A 21,047-nucleotide genomic window follows, 5' to 3' on the forward strand; every position below is an offset into this window, starting at 1 on the left:
TTTTTCAACAATTTTCAGCCATAAAGATTTCACAGTATTACTATAAAACATAGCTAAACCTATATAAATTTTAACCTCAATTCTGGTACATGATGTTTTAATATAAAGGATTGTCTTGCAATTTCATTTATTCAGCCCTCTGCAAAGAAAAATCAAACAGCCATAAAAAAGTAGAAACATGTACCAAGTAGTTTGAACTGCCATTTGGACACTGCATTCCTTTAGGGCAGATGTAGTCTGTTGGATTTGGCGCTTTCTGTGCCACTTCACAGTAGTATCCACCCCAGCAAAGGTCCACAGCCGCAGTCTGGCCTGAAGTAGATAGTATAAATCTCAACTAGACTTTCATCTAAATTTTTTATTATGAAATTTCTAATTCATAGAATGCTATCTTTTTTCATACATCCAAATTCCTTAATTATTTTCCTTTAGCAGTTGCCACCAATATCATATCAGTCAATTTGCAATCAGCAGAAACCATATTTTTCTCAGGCATTCTGAGATATACTGTCAAACTGTAAATATTTGTGAACTACAAATTTTTATGGATTTCATGGCTGCATCAATCTGTGAAAATAAACCATTACAAATATATGTATTTTACAGTAAGTCTATCTTAAAAATTTGAAATCCAACAATTCATGTCCTCAAGAAACAGGTGGTTTTGTTGTTTAATGTCCTCAAGACACAGACTATTTTGCTGTTGAATGTCCTCAAGAAACAGCTGATTATTCTGTTAAATGTCCTCAAGAAACTGGCAATTTTGTTTAATGTCCTCAAGACACAGGTGGTTTTGTTGTTTAATGTCCTCAAGACACAGTGACTTTACTGTTTAATGTCCTCAAGAAACAGTTGATTTTGCTGTTTAATTCCTCAAGACACATTTGACTTTGCTGTTTAATGTCCTCAAGACACAGACTATTTTGCTGTTTCATATCCTCATGAAACAGTTAATTTTGCTGTTTAATCACTCAAGAAACAGCTCATTTTGCTAATTAATGCAATTTTATGCCCAAAAAATTAAATAATTTGAAAGTAAGATTTTTGTTTTCTCCTGGGGTTCAACCTCCATGTCTTTGAGCTAATAATACGAAGTCCTCCCTTTGGAGCTAGCCTGGCAACCTCTACTAACAAAATGTCATTTACTTACCATCAGATGGACAGTAATACCCTCCGATACAGTCTTCACAGCCCGCATCTGACGTAAGTCCTGTGGCATTGGAGAATGTTCCAGATGGACATTTCTCTGGATCCTGTGTACCTGTTGGACAGTAGTGTCCCTCTGGACACACAATATAGGTGGCAGTGTCGGCCCCTCCTGGACAGTAGTAGCCTAGAAAATAAAAATATCACAAGGTAACAAAAAATAAACTGACATTCAATTCTAAAAACACAACGTCAGAGCCTGCCTTTGGTTTCGACAAACCTTTACAATTTTTTGCATAAATGGTAGTGTCATTGACCAAATTATAATACAATATATTATTCAATTATGTTCAGGAATAGCTTTTGTAAATGAATTTTGGTAAGTCATATATTGCTATAATGAAAAGTATCAGAGGAAGCCCCAAGCTTATAGTTTAGCCTAGGATCTTTACTTCTTTTTAAGTATATGAAGTATTAAGAAAAACTACCTAGCTGTGTAACTCTCATTTCTTTTATAAAATTATAATCGAACATTTAACCTATGGTTGGTGGATAAAGTCTTGATTTTCTACCTAGTGATCCAATCTAGAAAACAAAATTGAAAGAAACTAAAGCTTTACCTTCAGTACATCTGTTTCCAGATGGCACGGAAGACATGCCATAGGTACCACAGTAATAACCTCCAGTACAGTTCAGACATTCAGATTCGCTCCGTCTTCCGGTAGACGGGTTATATGTTCCAGGTGGGCATTGAAGTGGGGTTGTTGTGCCATTTGGACAATAGTTGCCAACAGTGCAAGTGTCTGCATCAGTTCCCATTGACGGTGTCTTGCTGTTTGAACCAGTTGTGCAATAGTAGCCTCCATCACATTCACCTTCAGGTTCGGACAGACCGGTCTGACTACAGTACATTCCCCCGGAACATGCCTGACAGTCTGATGAAGCAACAAGATTGGTCACATTACTGAATGTGCCAGTTGGACATGGGTATTGCGTAGAAAAGGTGGTATTTTCCAAACAAAAATATCCCGCTGGGCAGGCAGAATCATTGTAAAGAACAACCGGACCAAAAGTGTTGTCACAGAAATATCCAGCGGGACAACCTTTACAGTCTGACTGGCCGGTATCATCCTGATAATTTCCTGACGGGCATCTAGCTGGCGCAATGCTTCCTTCAATGCAGAAATGTCCTTGTGTGCATTCGTATCCGACCGGCGTTGGATTATCCTGACCACCTGGACAGTAGTAACCAGCAGAACAGTTACCATCCGGCTGAACATTTCCACTTCCGGCACAGTACTGACCAGCTGTGCAGCTGATACAATCTGTCTCATTATAGTTTCCCGTGCTGTCGACGTATGTTCCAGACGTACAGGGTGTCGGGGATGAGCTTCCCATTGGACAGTAATTTCCCATCGGACAAATATCACCTAAAGCAACAACACAAGATTCCATATAAAAATCGTCAAATAAATTTCATGATACAATTATCAAATAGTTTCACATTTTTTCTTTAATTTCTAAAAAAAATTTTGGTAGTTCTGTAATTATAAATATCAGGTAAATCTGAAATTAAACTAGAGATACTTTTGAGAAAAGCGCATGTCTCCCACAACTGCCCCTATGAAAAATGTTAGTTTCTCTAGATGTTTTACACGAGTGGATCCAATTAGATGGTCTGGATGAGTGAATCCAATCAGTAATTCAAGGGCCATAAATCAAAAGTGCCTGGGCGGATTTGGCTAGTTATCGAACTAGGGTAAGGTCTTATGGCCAAACACATTTTGTTCAAGTTTGGTAAAGATCGGATGAGAAATGTTTGACTTAGAGAGCGGACAAGAGTAAACAGACGGATTTTTTCGGTTATTCAAGGGCCGTAACTCTAAAATGCCTGGACCGATTTGGCTAGTTATCAAACTTGGCCGAGGTCTCATGGTCAAACACATTTTGTTCAAGTTTGGTGAAGATCAGATGAGAAATGTTCGACTTAGAGTGCGGACAAGAGTAAAAAGGCCGATTTTTCGATAATTCAAGGGCCGTAACTCCAAAATGCCTGGACCGATTTGGCTGGTTATCAAACTTGGCCGAGGTCTCATGGTCAAACACATTTTGTTCAAGTTTGGTGAAGATCGGATGAGAAATGTTTGATTAAGAGTGCGGACATGAGTAAAAAGGCCAATTTTTCGATAATTCAAGGGCCGTAACTCCAAAATGCCTGGACCGATTTGGCTAGTTATCAAACCTGGCCGAGGTCTCATGGTCAAACACATTTTGTTTAAGTTTGGTGAAGATTGGATGAGAAATATTCGAATTAGAGTGCGGACAAGCTTTGTGACAGACACACACACACACACACACAGACTGGAGTAAATCAATATGTCTCCCACACCACTGTGTGGTGGGAGACATAATACTGTTACAGTCTCACTTTCATATTAGAGGACTCCTTCAAGGAATGTTTAGGGTAAAGGTATTTAATTATAATATTTATAGTTTCTTACTTTTTTTGTATTTAAAGTAATGGCAGAGAATGACCCGAGGTGCTGCTCTAGACATTACAACAGGCAGAGACTTGAAATGTTGGCAAAACCACTGACCTTCCATAAGCCAACTAATGGCTACCTCATGTGGAAGAACTCAAGCATGGTTAAAAACCCCACAGTGGTAAGGTCAAGTTACTTGGTTTGGGTCAAAATTGGATTATCTGTGGGACATGAATTTCAATTGTTAAGCCTTAAATGTTGAAAACTTTATATGTCCATTATGATTAAATTTTATGTTCTAATATGATCAGAAATCCAAGAAATTCAGCAATATCAATGCATTCACAGTATTTAAGAACTTTTGGACAAGTACCTGTTGTTCCGTCTGTTGGGTTAGCAACGGTTGCCGCAGAGATACAATAAGATCCATCTTGGCACTGACCGGAGGTATCGTTAAGGTAATCTGAGGCACAGAAGTATCCTGGTGTACACGGGGTCATCTCTGTGGAACCCTCAGGACAGAAGTACCCGGCTGTGCAATACCCGCCACCAGCACCAATTGGAGTTGCAGTCTCTGAGCCCCCGTCGCAGTAATAGCCAGCTGCACAGAGGCCAGTTGGATCTGACAAACCATCAGTTTGGCAATACATTCCAGCTGAAATTAGGTCAAAAATGACAATTTAAACATTTTTACCTCCTTTTTGATATGTAAGAATTAAAGCCATTAGATGGATACTGAAAAATAATTAATTTTCATGGGGGACTACTTTTCTTGAATTTCGTGCCCATGAAATTTATGATTCTGCAGAATGCAAACCACCACAAATTAAAGATGTTTAGCCGATAAAGCTACATTTCCAACTTCAAAACATTATTCACTTTAACATTAAAAATGAAATTGTGTCTCTATAAATACCATAAATTGTTGAAAGTACACCAAAATTTTGAGAACAATTAAAAGGTTTAACTCTTTCATTCAGTTCCTGAATGAGAATCAAGTGGAAATTGTATTAAACTATTCATTTTTAAATATTCATTACGACAAATCAACTTATAATTAAAAATTTTACTACCTATACTAAATACAGAATAAACATATAGTTATACTCTTCTACATGCGCTGACCATTCTTTAAAATGAAAAACATCTATACTTACGTGTACATGAATAACAGTTAGCCAAGCTGGTTCCATACGTAGCATTGTTGAATGTTCCCTTGGGACATGGGTTCTCATACTGTTCCCGGGTACCATCTGGGCAGTAATGGCCCTGAGGACATGGATAGCTTGTGTAGTCATCAGTCTGGTCTGGGCAGTAGTAACCTGTTAATTAATTAATACAGATGTGTAATTATACACAAACTTTTCTGTTTTTACACTTAACCTTCTTTTTAAAAAAAAACTTTGGAATAAAAGATATCTAATAGGAGTATTCAGTAATTCCTCAAGCTCAATGCAATTTAAAAATGACTTGTTTAACAATCAGTAGAAATTTTTATCACTATACTGCAAAGAAAAATATCCATTTTCACAAATTACAATCAGGCAATATCTATGATTGCTTACTTAATTTGAAAACAAAATAAACTTATTTATTATGCCTGTTTGCTTATTTTTCTACCTGTAAATATTCTTCACATCTGAAGACCATGTAGCATAAATAAAGAATTACAGTCAAACTTCATTCGCTGAAACTCGAAAGGACCAGCAAAATTTGTCCGAGTTATCGGTACTTCGAGCCATCAAACAAAATTCATTAAACAGGGATGTTACCAGGACCTGACGAGTTCGAGCAAAGGGTGGTGTACGAATTATATGAGTTTAAGCGAACGAAGTCTGACTGTATTTAAATTTTATTGTCATTTCATTCACCTTGTATGCATGTGTCACAAGTTGCTTGTCCAAGGGTGTTGGCATAGGTTCCATTCTCACATGGTATAAACGTAACACTGGCAGCCGGACAGTAGTGTGCTAGCGGGCAGATATCTCCAGATCCGGTGTTTGTACCATTAGGGTATTGCATGTCGACCCCAGATGCACAATAGTAACCAGCCGCACAGTCGCCTGTAAAATATACAAAAAAAAATTGTATGTGAACATGTCCCAATATATCAGTTAACAACTAAATAAATTGTGTAATAAAATGGTTAGCATAATCATACTCAAATACTGGAGTGAAACGTTTTAAGCAGAGGTGCAGGTTTTTAATTTTTGTTTGGACGAGCTTAAATAATGGAACATGTCTGGTTTACATGCTTTGACAATTCGGTGACTCTAGATTAATTTAACCAGCACTACATAATTATGTTTGATTTTGCACATTATCAAATTTTGCTCTCTATACCTGCTGATGATAATCAATCAGCTTATATCAATCGGTATACTGCAAGGCCCAAAGGTGTTGAAGTCATAGTTTAATATAGTTAATACTAATTTGTCTTTGCTTGATCAGAACCACTCTCAATTTGTCCACTTTGTGGAGAAACCAGCACTGTGTCAATACAGGTATGTTTGTGACCCCCAGTGAGGTTTGAACCCAAGATCCCCAGGTTGAGGGACCGGCACCTTCACTACTAGATCACCTGCCACCCTACTTTCATTTGCAGCTTCCTCTATACAAAAGCACTTTGAGGCTTCGTGGGGAAGGACCCCAGATGTCCCTCCATGCATTATTTCATTACGAGCAGGCACATGGGTAGAACCATCGACCTTCCATAAGCCAGCTGGATGGCTTCCCCACATGAAGAATTCCATGCCCCGAGTGAGGTTCGAACCTACATCAGTGAGGGGCAAGTGATTCGAAGTCAGCAACCTTAACCACCCAGCCACGGCTACCTTGAGGTTTTAACCCCATACCTGTTGGTTCAGTAAGGTGTTCTGTCTCACAATATTTCCCAGCATCACATGGTGTACATTGGCCCTGAGTTTGTAGTCCGGTTGTGTTACTGTAGGTACCTCGCGGGCATGCTTGCCAGTCAAGACCAGTTCCAGCCGGACAGTAATACCCAGCTGGACAGATTGTCTTCTGGCCAATGGCAGCATCACAGTAGAAACCAGCAGGACACTGATTACACTCAGAGGCGTGTGTATGATCAACCTACAAAAGATAATCATTATAAAATATATCATCATGTCTGAAACATTGCCTAATTATACCAATTTCACTTAAAAGTAATGGTTAGCAATGGTTAGATTTTACAAATAGTGTTATACTCACTTCTAACATCACTTCATGCTTACTACAAAAAATGCTTCCTTTTCACGCACAAGGAACTGACAGGTACTTGAAAATGTAGCTCTCTGACTAGTCAGTTAGATTTCTTGATGTCATTTTCAAATCATGAATATCAAAACTGGGCTTAGGTAGTCCAATTCTTTGCAATAAATTCATTCAACACCATTAATCTTGAGATAATATAAAACTATATGAATATTTCTATCTGTCTGCTGTCAAGATTCATTATCATTTTTATTTTTCTACTATAAAATTCTGAAGCTGGCAATTAATGTTATTCAGTAAAAGCAGTACTGTGCTTGCTGGTCAATAATCATTACTATTATCTGAGGTCTGAAGGATCGAAGGTCAATAGTTTCGAATACTGTCTGGCAAGCCTTTAAATAAGAGTTTTATTACATGACATCAGAAAGAAATTTTCATATTTTTTTCCTTCAAGTTCTGACTCTAGCTAAGGAAAAAATAAGCGCTGAACTTTAGACCTGACAATAGCACAAACTATGAACTGGAGAGTTATATAAGGAGTCATGTAATAACATAAACTGCTTCACAATCTATATAGCCTTAACCTTTCTCATGCTGCACATGACTGATCTTGCCTTTGCGACCAATGTAAATCATGAACAGCTTGCACATCCATACAATCTAACCATGATCTTCACTGTTTGCTATTCAGCCTGTATCTTTTTGGTATGTACCCCTTTTAACAGTTAATGGTACAGTCCAAATTGAAAGATGGACAAGTTCATTATAGAAATTTAGCATGGTGCGAGTTTAAAATCTTTTTTGCAAGAAAGCAAGAGCGTACCTCAGTGTAGTTTGCACATGGCAGTGCCTGTGATGATCCGTTAGGACAGTAATATCCTACAGGACAGTAGGTGGCATTCGGCTGCTGGTATATAGTTCCAACTGGGCAGTAGTAACCTGGAAAGTACATACTATATGCACATTTATCATCTCTACAAAAATGTAACAATTTATCTTCATAGGGAATATACATGCCATTCCAACAAAAAAACAGTTCTCATGTTAGAACAGAACAGGCTCTTCTTCGGTAACAAATCTCTGAGCAATGCGAGACTAAGTTTTATGACGCATACATACTGATAAGGAAAAAATCTACTGAAGATATATAATTAGAGAATTGAGATGCTCCTTAAGAAAACTAACATAGTGGCTGTGCAGTCTGGTCAGGATCTATGCTGTTCACCTTTAAAGCTTACTGCAATTAGAGAAACCGTTAGTGAACAGCATGGATCCTGACCACACTGCACAGATGCGTAGGCTGATCTGGATCCATGCTGGTCACAAGGCCACTATGTTGGTTTTCTCATGGCGCAGCTCAATTAATGTTGATTAAAATGTTGACTATAATGATGACAATGATGATAATTATGGTGATGGCAGTGATGATGATGGTAATTATTATGGTGATGACAATGTTGATGATGATAATTATTATGGTGATGACAATGTTGATGATGATGATGATAATGATGACATGAAAATGAAAATAATAAAGACTATAAAGTGATGGGATGAAGTGATTGTGTATCTATTAACAGGTCTTAAATGCCTGGTAAATTTAAGTTTGTTTTAAAAAACAAAAACAAAAAAGACTCTTGACAGGAAAAAGGAAATGTTTTCTTATCCCTAACTCTGGGCTATGTAAATTCTCTTTATGAAGCAAACTTGACCTTTAATTGATTAAATGGAAAACCTTGATCTGGCCAATAAGCATTTTTTTACTCATGCTTGAAAGTCAAGTACAAAAGTGTAATATTACCTGCTCCACAGAGTCCACTAGGCTCTGTAAGACCTTCCTCTAAACAGAAGGAACCTCCTGGACAGGGGTCACATTCACTTTCATACATCAGGTTCGTCTGGTTGGAATATGTGCCTGCAAAGTAACAGATTGATTAAAATATTTGCTCTCTTAAACATGTGCTCAACAGGACAAAGGAATCCAGACAATTTGAAATCTTTTCCTTCTGAGCAGTGTATATGAAGTTGCAAAAGTGAAAAAAGAATATCAGTCTATACTTTGAAATCATTAACATTCCTGAGGGGTAGGGTACTTTTCATACATTTCATGGTCGAATTAATTCACAAGGTTAAATCCCAATGAACAAATAAATTTTCTATTTTATCTTTGCATTTATTCAAAAAAAATTAAATCCTGAGAAAATAGGCATTTTAACAACAAAACCAGAAAATTTCACTACAACAAATTGACTGGTTCTTGTAATAACTAAACATTCAATAAATAAAACCAGTCTAACCTTTTGGACAAGGTGATGGTGTACCAGTCCCATTTCCACAGAAATGTCCAGTAGGGCAGTCTAATTCTGTTGGGCTAGAGGAGCCATTGGGGCAGTAATACCCTGCATAGCATAGTCCACTGTCTGTTGTCATGTTTAATTCTCCGCAATATGACCCTGCTGGACAATCTGTACATTCTGATTCAGCTGTTAATCGAACAGTGTTGGAATATGTTCCTGCAGGACATTTCTGTGGTTCGCTTGTTTGATTTGGACAGAAATGGCCAACTGGACACTCATATGCATCTGAATCTTCCATGGGTGTACCCGTCTCTGCTCCTTGACGACAGTAGAATCTGAAAAGTTTTCAAAATATTTGGTAACTACCGGTATTACTTCCAGTAAAGAATTTTCTTGAGATATTTCTTTGTGTTAATTAAGTCTATTAAACCAACTTTAAGGCAGCAGAGCCGTAAAGACAATCAGTGTTTTCCATACGATTATGTATTCTTCATGTGTGGTTTTGGTGTTCTCCAGTTGTTAAAGAAAATCAATTTTCTGTTACGGCCAAAGGATGCAGAAATAGCATACTAGAATGTGTGTAATAATACAGAAATTGCTCACTGAAATTAAGGGTCCCTACATTAACACAGTCATATCTTTAAGTATTTGCTTTCTGTTCACCAAAAATGGCAGTTCACTTTCAAGGATACATGAGAAAATGATATAGCTTTTATCAATATTTACAACCAATTTACATGGAAAACAGTGACTCAAACATTAACTACTGATATAGCTCAATATGAAGTGACAACTTAACTGCTTTTATTAGTATTATTCAAATGCTGCTACAGGTAAAATTGCTACTTTTTGTTGTATTTTCTTCATTTCTTACCAGAAATAATAATTGTTAAAACCCAACCTATAAAATGAAACAGATCTGAAATTCTCATAAGAACATTGTAAAGCTACATTTTGTAACTAAAGTTCTAACAACAAACATTTAAATGAGATTTCATTTTTCAATATTTTGTTTTTGTTTTATTTCCATAAGTGTCTATGTGTTTGATGTATATGTCATAGAGTTACAAGATTTCTGGATAAAATGACCAGTTATAATGTTGTTGTATTATTTCTTTGATATAAACAAGAGCTTACCCCGCAAGACATGGTTGATTGTAAGTGGTCTGGGCCTCTTGATCACAATAGTAGCCTCCAGGACACGGCGTACATTCCGATATCTCCACGAGACCGGTACTGTTACCATAAGTTCCAACAGGACATCTGTACTGGGTATCGTACTGTGTTCCATTGGGGCAGTAATAACCTAAAGTTAAATAGTGTGTGTTAATGAAGAGCTTGGTCTATTACTTTAAAGTTCAAAAATTTGTAGAATAATGTCACATTATGGGCTCTCGGCCTTCATCACCAGAACTTCATGTGACTGACTCTCACTTCCTAATGCAAAAACTTTAATATGAAAGGCCTTTCACTGGTTCGGGTCAATGTTTGAGCTTTGATATCACAGGTAATTCATTATGTTTCCTTTGCTTTCCTATGTGAATACTGCAACTAACAACTTTGAAATTAAGTTCAAGGCCCGATATTCAGACAAACATTTTCAAATATCATATTCTGTGATACATATGCTACCAGATGAATCAATGCTTTTTACCTTGAGGACAGATGGTGTTGTTGAAAAGGACAACCGGATCAATTGTGTTGTCGCAGTAGTAGCCTTCGGGGCACATCTTGCATGAAGACTGTCCAGTCAAGTCTTGGTATGTGCCGGACAAACACCGGATCTCCTGGTGGCTACCAACTGGGCAGTAATGTCCTAGAAAAATATGGCAGTAAAATAAACTGAGAATCATCTTAAGGAAAGCAACTGAAAACTGTTCAATCAATATGTGAAAAATAAAACCCATAAAATATCCGAAAAGCAATAAAATGTCAGAAATTCATTTAAAAATAACAAATATATTGAATGTATATACAGATTGAAAGGAAACAGTAAAACAAACACATGGGTCTGCATGCTTTAGTTCCATAATTCCATTTTTTTCCAAGGATGCAAGTTAAATTTTCAAGCTGCAATATACAGTTATTAAATACCTTGACTACATGTGTATTCCACTGGGTTTGATATATTCATGCCGGCTGGACAATAGTAACCACCATCACACTCCCCGTCAACAGCTGTGTTCCCATAACCATCGCAATAATAACCTTGCGTACACTGTATACATTCAGCATCAGACTGGGCACCTGTTGTGTTAAGGAATGTCCCAGGTGGGCAGTTGGTGCCGGCTGAGCTACCAACTGGACAATACTGACCAGCTGGGCATATATCCCCTGTGAAAACATGACCATACAACTGTCAGATAATAAATAATATATTTTGCTAAAATCAACTTTATACATTTTAAACCTAACTATTTGCACAGCTCCATGAAAATTCTGAGAGCAAAAATTTAATACAGTATAACTTTTTAAATCTAAAGAGAAAACAAATCTCTATAAAGAAAGACATTCTTCAACAGACATTCCTCTATAGTGACAGACATTCCTTTATAGAGACAGACACTCCTCAATAGAGACAGATATTCATTTAAATTAATAGTGTAGAAACATACTTTCCTCTATTATAGCAATATGCATTCCTCTATATAGACATGTTCCTCTGTTGAGACTGACATTTCTCTATACTGACAGATATTCCTCTATAGAGATAGACATTCCTCTACAGAGTCAGGCATTCCCTTGTAGAGACAGACATTCCTCTATAGAGATAGATATTCCTCTATAGAGATAGACATTCCTCTACAGAGACAGACATTCATCCGTAGAGACAGACATTCCTCTATAGAGACAGACATTCCTCTGCAGAGACAGACATTCCTCTATAGAGACATGCATTCCTCTATAGAGATAGACATTCCTCTATAGAGACAGACATTCCTCTATAGAGACATGCATTCATCTATAGAGATAGACATTCCTCTATAGAGACAGACATTCCTCTATAGAGACATGCATTCATCTATAGAGATAGACATTCCTCTATAGAGACATGCATTCATCTATAGAGACAGATATTCATCCGTAGAGACAGACATTCCTCTATAGAGACAGACATTCCTCTATAGAGACATGCATTCATCTATAGAGATAGTCGACATTCCTCTATAGAGACATGCATTCATCTATAGAGACATGCATTCCTCTATAGAGACATGCATTCATCTATAGAGACAGACATTCCTCTATAAAAGTAGACATTCATCTATAGAGATAGACATTCCTCTGTAGAGACAGACATTCCTCTATAGAGATAGACATTCCTCTATATAGACAGACATTCTTCTGTACAGACAGACGTTCCTCAACAGAGACAGACATTCTTCTATATAGACAGACATTCCTCTACAGAGACAGACATTCTTCTATACAGACAGACATTCCTCTACAGAGACAGACATTCCTCTACAGAGACAGACATTCCTCTATTAAATAGAGACAGACATTCCTCTATAGAGATAGACATTACAGACATTCCTCTATATAGACAGACAGGCATTCCTCTGTAGAAGCAGACATTCCTCTGTTGAGATAGAGACAAGAATTCCTCTAGAGAAAGACATTCCTACACAGAGAAAAGACACTCCTCTTCAAAAACAGACATTCCATTTTCAAAATGGTAGTGGCAGTGGGTTTCAACTCCACTGAGGTCACTTCAACATCTATTTAAGGCACAAGAGAACCTGTTTTAGCATGAGGCAGACTGGCAGACTCAAAATGGATTCACATTATAATGCTACATCCATCTTTTCTGTATCATCAAGACAATATTATGTGATTTTTAAAGCTGACTTACCGTATGCTTGTCCTACTGGTGTAGCTGTGATGGAAGCGCTGGAACAGTAATACCCTGCACTGCATGAACCATTTGTACTATCTTGACCTGTAAGTATATAACTTATAAAAAAAAAGGTTCTACCAAAACTTTAAGACTGAATACTGTAAAAGCACATATTTTAACTGGGTCAAAATTTCGCGAATTTGAAATTTTGAGTATGTTCAGGAGTATAAATATTTGCGAAATTGTAAAAATGGTATCATACTTTAATTTGAATCATACTAATGGTGAATATTTACAAGAGGATTAATTTTTGCGAGATGTAAGGCCTAGCGAATATAGTGAAAATTTAACCCTTGCGAAAATTTTCTGCTTTTGCAGCTTAGAGAAGGATTTTGGACACTGTTGTTAAAATCTGACAACTCAGGACTAAAACCTTTGAGTTTATAACACTAAACAAGCAACACATCATTTCATTATTTTATTTTGCAAAAGGTATGATTTTTTAATCATTCAGGTAATGGTTAAAACTTTTTGGCCAAAGTTGGGGAGAAATTTTTCAATATGTTCATTACTACCAAGTTTGGTACAGAATGTATAATGACACTGACCAATGACCAAGGGGGTGAAAATTCGTGTTAAATGTTGGTAAAAGAGCAAAAAGAATATTGTTATTCTCCATTATTTCATAAGATTTACCAAGGCTTACTACCTGCTACACAATATTTTTTGGAATTCAAAAGAATAAGTTGCAAAATTCATACCAAAATAAGTTTGTACCACTGGTCATTTTTACAGTGCCCACATTTAATAGATTTTTTAAAGATTTTATTCCCATCTGGCATAACTCTATGCAAACACTGATGGCTTATAATGACCTCAACTTTAAATCTATTAAAAAAAAATATTTAATTTACCATCATTGGCACAAAACTGTCCTGGGTCACATGGAATGGCTGCTGCACTTCCCATTGGACAATAGGTACCCGCCAAACACAATCCTCCCTGGGCAGCATTTGTGGGCTGTGCCGAGACAGCAGCCCCTGTGCAGTACCAGCCTGGGTCGCACTGACCTGTGGGGACTCCAAGACCTTGAGACTCACAGTAATATCTGTAAAACAGAACAAAAAATAAACAAGAGGACCATGATGGTCCTGAATCGCTCACCTCTTCCCACATGACCCAGTTTTGAGTATGACGTCGTTTTTTCTATTATTTGACATAGTGACCTAGTTTTTGAGCTCATGTGACCCAGTTTTGAACTTGACCTAGATATTATCAAGATAAAAATTCTGACCAATTTTCATGAAGATCCATTGAAAAATATGGTCTCTAGAGAGGTCACAAGGTTTTTCTATTATTTGACCTATTGACCTAGTTTTCGAAGGTACGTGACCCTGTTTTGAACTTTAAATAGATATCATTAAGGTGAACATTCTCACTAATTTTCATGAAGATCTCATGAAAAATATGGCCTCTAGAGAGGTCACAAGGTTTTCCTATTTTTATACCTACTGGCCTAGTTTTCGACCGCACGTGACCCAGTTTCGAAACTGACCTAGATATCATCAAGGTGAATATTCAGATCAATTTTCATGAAGATCCATTGAAAAATATGGCCTCTAGAGAGGTTAAAAGATTTTAATAATTTTAGACCTACTGACCTAGTTTTTGAGAGCAGTTGACCCAGTTTCAAACTTGACCTAGATATCATCAAGATGAACATTCAGACCAACTTTCATACAGATCCCATGAAAAGTATGGCCTCTAGAGAGGTCACATGGTTTTTTTATTATTTGACCTACTGACCTAGTTTTTTAAGGCACATGACCCAGTTCAAACTTGACCTAGATATCATCAAGGTGAACATTCTGACCAATTTTTTATGGAGATCCATTCACAAGTATGGCCTCTAGAGAGGTCACAAGGTTTTTCTATTTTTAGACCTACTGACCTAGTTTTTGACTGCACATGACCCTGTTTCGAACTTGACCTAGATATCATCAAGATGAACATTCAGACCAATTTTCATACAGATCCCATGAAAAATATGGCATCTAGAGAGGTCACAAGGTTTTTCTATTATTTGACCTACTGACCTAGTTTTTGAAAGCACGTGACCCACTTTCGAACTTGACCTAGATATCATCAAGATGAACATTCTGACCAACTTTTATACAGATTCCATGAAAAATATGGCCTCTAGAGAGGTCACAAGGTTTTTCTATTATTTGACCTACTGACCTAGTTTTTGAAGGCACATGACCCACTTTCGAACTTGACCTAGATATCACCAAGATGAACATTCTGACCAATTTTCATGAATTTCTCATGAAATATATGGTCTCTAGAGAGGTCACAAGGTTTTTCTATTTTTAGCCCTACTGACCTAGTTTTTGACCGCACGTGACCCAGTTTCGAACTTGACCTAGATATTATCAAGATGAACATTCAGACCAACTTTCATACAGATCCCATGAAAAATATGGCCTTTAGAGAGGTCACAAGGTTTTTCTATTATTTGACCTACTGACCTAGTTTTTGATGGCACGTGACCCAGTTTCAAACTTGACCTAGATATCATCAAGGTGAACATTCTGACCAATTTTCATGAAGATCTTGTGAAATATATGGCCTCTAGAGAGGTCACAAGGTTTTTCTATTTTTAGACCTACTGACCTAGTTTTTGATGGAACATGACCCAGTTTCGAACTTGACCTAGCTATCATCAAGGTGAACATTCTGACCAATTTTCATGAAGATCTTATGAAATATATGGCCTCTAGAGAGGTCACAAGGTTTTTCTATTTTTAGATCTACTGACCTAGTTTTTGATGGCACGTGACCCAGTTTCGAACTTGACCTAGATATCATCAAGATGAACATTCTGACCAACTTTCATAAAGATCCCATGAAAAATGTGACCTCTAGAGTGGTCACAAGCAAAAGTTTACGGACGGACGCACGGACGCACGTACGCACGGACGGACGACGGACGACGGACACCGCACGATCACAAAAGCTCACCTTGTCACTTTGTGACAGGTGAGCTAAAAATCAAAGGAAAGCAGAAAAATCTATATATATATATATGAGTACATATTGAAATGAATCTTTTCTTAATGTTTTTTTTGTTGGATTTAATGTCATGCTGAGGACACAATCATAGAGAAATATATGGAAACTTTTCAGCTTTAGATAGTGGAAGAAGACCCCAGGTGCCCCTATATGCACTACTACAGGCACAGGCTGGTACCTGGACAGAACTACCTACTTTCAGTAAGTTGACGGAATGGCATCCTCACATGAAAGAATTCTACATACATAGTGAACCCTTATCTGAGCCTCGCAATGAGAAAACCAACATAGTGCATTTGCGACCAGCATGGATCTAGACCAGCTTGCGCTTCCATGCAGTCTGGTCAGGATCCATGCTGTTCGCTAACAGTTTCTCTATTTGCAATAGGCTTTGAAAGCGAACAGCATGGATCCTGACCAGACTGTGCAGATGAGCAGGCTGGTCTGGATCTGTGCTGGTCGCAAACACACTATGTTGGTTTTCTCATGGCACGGCTTATCTGGAGGGCGAAACTGATTTTGAAGTGTGGGGCAGAAAAAACAGGTGTCAGTTACTGACTACAAACATCATGCCATAAACAGAACGACTGACAGATTAATAAAACGAGCAAAGTGATATATCATCTGTTTTTTGATGGGAGGCATAAATGAGCCGTGCCATGGGAAAACCAACGTAGTGGCTTTGCGACCAGCATGGATCCAGATCCGCGCAGTCTGGTCATGATCCATGCTGTTCATTAATGGTTTCTCTCATTACAATAGGCTTTGAAAGCGAACAGCATGGATCCTGACCAGACTGCGCGGATGCGCAGGCTGGTCTGGATCCATGCTGGTCGCAAACCCACTATGTTGGTTTTCTCATGACGCGGCTCAAATATTTTAGCTTGGCTTGAAATGGTACTGAAACAAGCTGAGCATATATGGTCCAAGGGCACAGCCCCTCCAACATTTATATATTCTATATACTGCCACCACATTTTTTATCAGTTTTATAAACTAATGGGCCAGTCATGTCTATGCTGATGCTGGGCTTCCATGCTTCTGCCTAGCTACATGCCTACAGAAGTATGTAAAGAAATAATACAAATGATATAAGGTTTTCCAAAACCTATGTTAACTGACTTACCCATCTGGACAATCAACACAGTCCGTAGAATCGTAACGTTCTGTCAGATTGTTGAACTTTCCAACTGGACAGGGAAATGTGCTGTCTGAAGTCTGACCAGCAACGCAGTAGTATCCCATTGGGCAGCTGAACGGGTCTGTTGTGTTGAGGGGACAGTAGAAACCTTGTGGACACTGAGCGCAGGTGGCGCTACCTGGGGTATCAGCGTAAGTTCCTCCTGCACATGCTATCGGGGCTGAGGAACCCACAGGACAGTAGTAACCTATAAAGGACAGGAGAAACGTAATACATTATGATTATACAGCTCTCATTACATATCAACTTCACATAAAGTGAGGAACATGATTTTAATGTGTAAAGTCAAATTATAAACAAAATATAACATTGATAATTTCAATTTTGCTCATGTTAAAGAACAACTGTATACTGTGGAATCATTTAAATTCGCTGGCATGAAATTTCGCGCAAACGTGAAAAAGGACTGTTTCGCGCGGGCTTTAATTCGCACATTTTCAATTTATAAATGAAACAATAAATTAAAAAGTAATAATAGCAAGGTCTTAAATTCGCACATCGGTTCTAGCGTGAAATACGTGAATAAAAATGATTTCACAGTATTAGCAAATGAGTACAGTCAAACCTGTATTAAGCAATCTGGGGCTGGTTGTTCGAAACTTTAACCGGCTGTTAACATAACCGCCTGTTAAATTTTGATTCAAAATACTAGACTTGGTGAGAAACACTAGTATGATGTTTTGATTTTATTGTAAAGAGTTTTCATCATGTTCATTGTTCTTAATTCTTACCTTATACATTTGATTTTCAAAGTCGTCTGAAATGCCGAAAAATAACTCTTAAAGTTAATCGACCGTTAGCTTGATCGCCTGTTAAAGTTTCGAACAACTGGGCCCTGATAAGAGAGCAACATTGTTTGGCTGCTTAAGGCAGGTGGTTGCTCACTCAGAAGACAAGTTAACTTAGAACCAAAAGCCGTTTGGAGAAGTCAGCAAACTGGCTGCTTAAGGTGACTGCTATGGGAGGTTAATTAAAATAATTTTGTATGTAATAAAAACATTATAAGCTTCAATTAAAAAAAGTATGCATGCATTCTTTTACGAATCAATTTAGTGTCTTTAAAGTTTGTGAAAGATTCCGCAGTAGAGCTGAAAGTCTATGTCTCGGTACTAATCTAAGTGTTATCAAAGACATCTAAAAAAAGCAAAGCAGATGAAGAATGTTTACCTGTAGGACAAATATCTCCATAAGTAGCATTGACTGGTGCCGCTTCCGATGATTTACTGCTGCAGTAATATCCTGCTGTACACTGGGAACCAGTCGTTGTCATATTCTGGTATGGACAATAATAACCCGGATCACAGTCACGGCAACCAGCCAAGGATTTCACAGTATCAGATGGTCTGAAATTAATACATTTATGAATTCTTTGAAAACTGACAGACAACTTTAATTGGCAATTGACTGAAAATTTAGAATTCTTCTTTTCTAACCAATTCTCGATATTATTACAATGAACCATTTTAAAAACGCAACTTCTTGTTTAATGTGACAAAATTCTGGCTCAGGTCACTGCAAACAAATTATTTATTAAGGACAGCCTGATAACAATTTTCAGTTGAAGTAATATGTATGTAAAATGCCTAGATAACAATAATCAAGGTTTACTGTGAAAAAACTTAAATTCAGTGGGGACTACTTTTTTCGGCCCAAGAATTTAAATGATTTCACAGTATTTATTATCAAAAGAAAGTATGTGTATTCATACATACCCGTATGTGCCTGTTGGGCAAGCTGTAGGATAAGTGGACTGTTCTGGACAATAGAAACCTTTTGGACAGAGACCGTAGTCTGGATTATCATCAACAACAGGGGTCGCCACTTGTGCACCTGTAAGTGTCCAGTACCCAGCCGAGATTGGGCCCGTCACATTTGTTAATCCTGAAAAGTACCAGACTATGAGTAATATCTGGAGTAAAATTTTCATCCATAAGATAACAAAACTTTTCCAAATCAAATATTTGATAATACTTTAATTTATAACCCAGGATATACATAACTGTCTTGGTCAATCTTTTGATGCTTTACTTCCAAAAATATTTCATACAGTGTATATGGATCAAGATTTGTGTAGTAGTGATGCTACATCATAAAGAGCACAAAATTTGAAAAAAAAAAAAAAAAAAAAATCTTTCTAAAACTAACTTTTCAGTGATTATTCTAAAGATCAAGATCAACATGCTTCAACTTTAATGAAAAAAGAATTTATATCATATTATAAAACTGAACTCTGTTATTAGAACTTTTGCTTCACCTGGTGTAAGGATACTTTCAATGCGGAGGCACTGACCTCCAGATTTTGGCTAAAAATGATCTTTCTTTAAAACTGGAGTTCAGTCATAATTATTATGAACATTACAGTACGAGTTTCTGTTTCTTAACTATCTTAAAAATACTTAATCAAGAAAAAGCAAGAGTACCGGCTACGGGTGCCATCGCTCGTCTGCAAGTGCTGGGCAACATGTAAAAAAGAGTTATAGTTCAGATTTTCTAAGTGCAAACAGGGCAATAATTCTGAGGGGTGGTAATAAAGTTTACCTGCTGTTTCACAGTAGAAGCCAGCGTCACAAAATGAACAGTTTGCCTCAGACTCGAGTCCCTCTGCGCCACCATAGGTCCCTATCGGACAATCAGTGCCAGCAGTAACTGGTATTAGAGCTGTACTGGCTACACAATACTTGCCTAAAATGTAAAACAGAAATGTCATTTCAAATACCTCAATCAGAATTCATCATGGTGAGATAAGAATTTACACAAGTAACTTATGCATTTTTTTTCTTTCATTTCTGCTTATTATACATGAATATTACAGAATATGTGACCTATCAATATTCAACAGGTCAATTTAATATCAAAATAAGTTTCACACAGAAAACATGCTTCAGCCCAGGATCAAACTTCTCAACTCTTAGTCTTGTCCTCAGCTTACTGACCTAGTAGGGCAAGCTTGCAGTCTGATGGAGTCTAGAAATACCATTTTACCACATTATGCTCACTCAACCATGAAGTATACAATGTCATACCTTGAGGACACAACACTGGAGCTTGATCGGGGTAACACAGGTATCCGGCAATACACAATTCACAGGCATCCATTCCGGTTCGATTTGCCATGTAGCCAATCTGGCAAGATCTTGGCACATCTGCACCCTGTGGACAGTATTTGTGCTGTGGGCATATGTCACCAATGATGCCATCGACCGGCGCAGCAAGGTGGGAGCCGTTGTTACAGAAATATCCTGGGTCACAGTCACCTGCAAAAATAGATACTATTTAACTCACATATCAAGAATATATATATTCAATTCTCTGTTGTACAGCAAAACCTATCTTAAGCAGCCAGCCAAGGGAGTTGTAAAAAGTGGCTGCTTAATGCAATTAATTTATAGAATGAATTACCATTTTGAGGCACTGGCTGCTTAAGACAGGTTGGCTGCTTAATAGAGGTTACCGCTAAAGCAGGTTTTACTGTATAACTTTTTTTCTTGATTACATTTTCAGAAAGGAGATACTGGAGGCAAATAAAATTATGATAAAATAAAAACTGAAACATGTGGATATTGCCTTTCCTTTATACGTTTAACATAATTTATGTATCATAATTGTACAGGAAGTATTACCTGGCAGATAAATTTTTCCTTAAAAGAAACATCTGAAATAACAGCCTGAGATTTTCTAACAGATTAAAAAACTGTGAAATCATTTTTATTCGCACAGGATGAATTTTCGCGCATTTCGCGCTAGGACCGATGCGCGAATTTAAGACCGTGCTATTATTATTTTTT

General features: G+C 37.4%; 1 protein-coding gene across 6 annotated transcripts in view; it reads right to left on the reverse strand.

Annotated features, from left to right (window-relative positions):
* The window catches only part of LOC123538081 (uncharacterized), a 175,751-nt gene that overhangs the window by 112,561 nt on the left and 42,143 nt on the right, over positions 1–21,047 (reverse strand). For all 6 annotated transcript variants that reach the window (XM_053530446.1, XM_053530443.1, XM_053530441.1 and 3 more), the window contains exons 32-51: positions 20,286–20,516; positions 19,801–19,944; positions 18,975–19,143; positions 18,430–18,605; positions 17,188–17,449; positions 13,901–14,094; positions 13,002–13,088; positions 11,240–11,479; positions 10,800–10,961; positions 10,283–10,451; positions 9,146–9,480; positions 8,650–8,763; positions 7,672–7,787; positions 6,485–6,725; positions 5,501–5,692; positions 4,787–4,951; positions 4,003–4,284; positions 1,767–2,576; positions 1,151–1,333; positions 185–312 (exon numbers count right to left, since the gene is read on the reverse strand). In XM_053530446.1, the coding sequence (XP_053386421.1) occupies positions 185–312; positions 1,151–1,333; positions 1,767–2,576; positions 4,003–4,284; positions 4,787–4,951; positions 5,501–5,692; positions 6,485–6,725; positions 7,672–7,787; positions 8,650–8,763; positions 9,146–9,480; positions 10,283–10,451; positions 10,800–10,961; positions 11,240–11,479; positions 13,002–13,088; positions 13,901–14,094; positions 17,188–17,449; positions 18,430–18,605; positions 18,975–19,143; positions 19,801–19,944; positions 20,286–20,516 (4,400 nt within the window). The remainder of the gene's footprint in view (positions 1–184; positions 313–1,150; positions 1,334–1,766; positions 2,577–4,002; positions 4,285–4,786; positions 4,952–5,500; positions 5,693–6,484; positions 6,726–7,671; positions 7,788–8,649; positions 8,764–9,145; positions 9,481–10,282; positions 10,452–10,799; positions 10,962–11,239; positions 11,480–13,001; positions 13,089–13,900; positions 14,095–17,187; positions 17,450–18,429; positions 18,606–18,974; positions 19,144–19,800; positions 19,945–20,285; positions 20,517–21,047) is intronic.

The sequence above is a fragment of the Mercenaria mercenaria genome, chromosome 18 (assembly GCF_021730395.1).
Source record: "Mercenaria mercenaria strain notata chromosome 18, MADL_Memer_1, whole genome shotgun sequence".
In the NCBI taxonomy this organism is placed as follows: domain Eukaryota; kingdom Metazoa; phylum Mollusca; class Bivalvia; order Venerida; family Veneridae; genus Mercenaria; species Mercenaria mercenaria.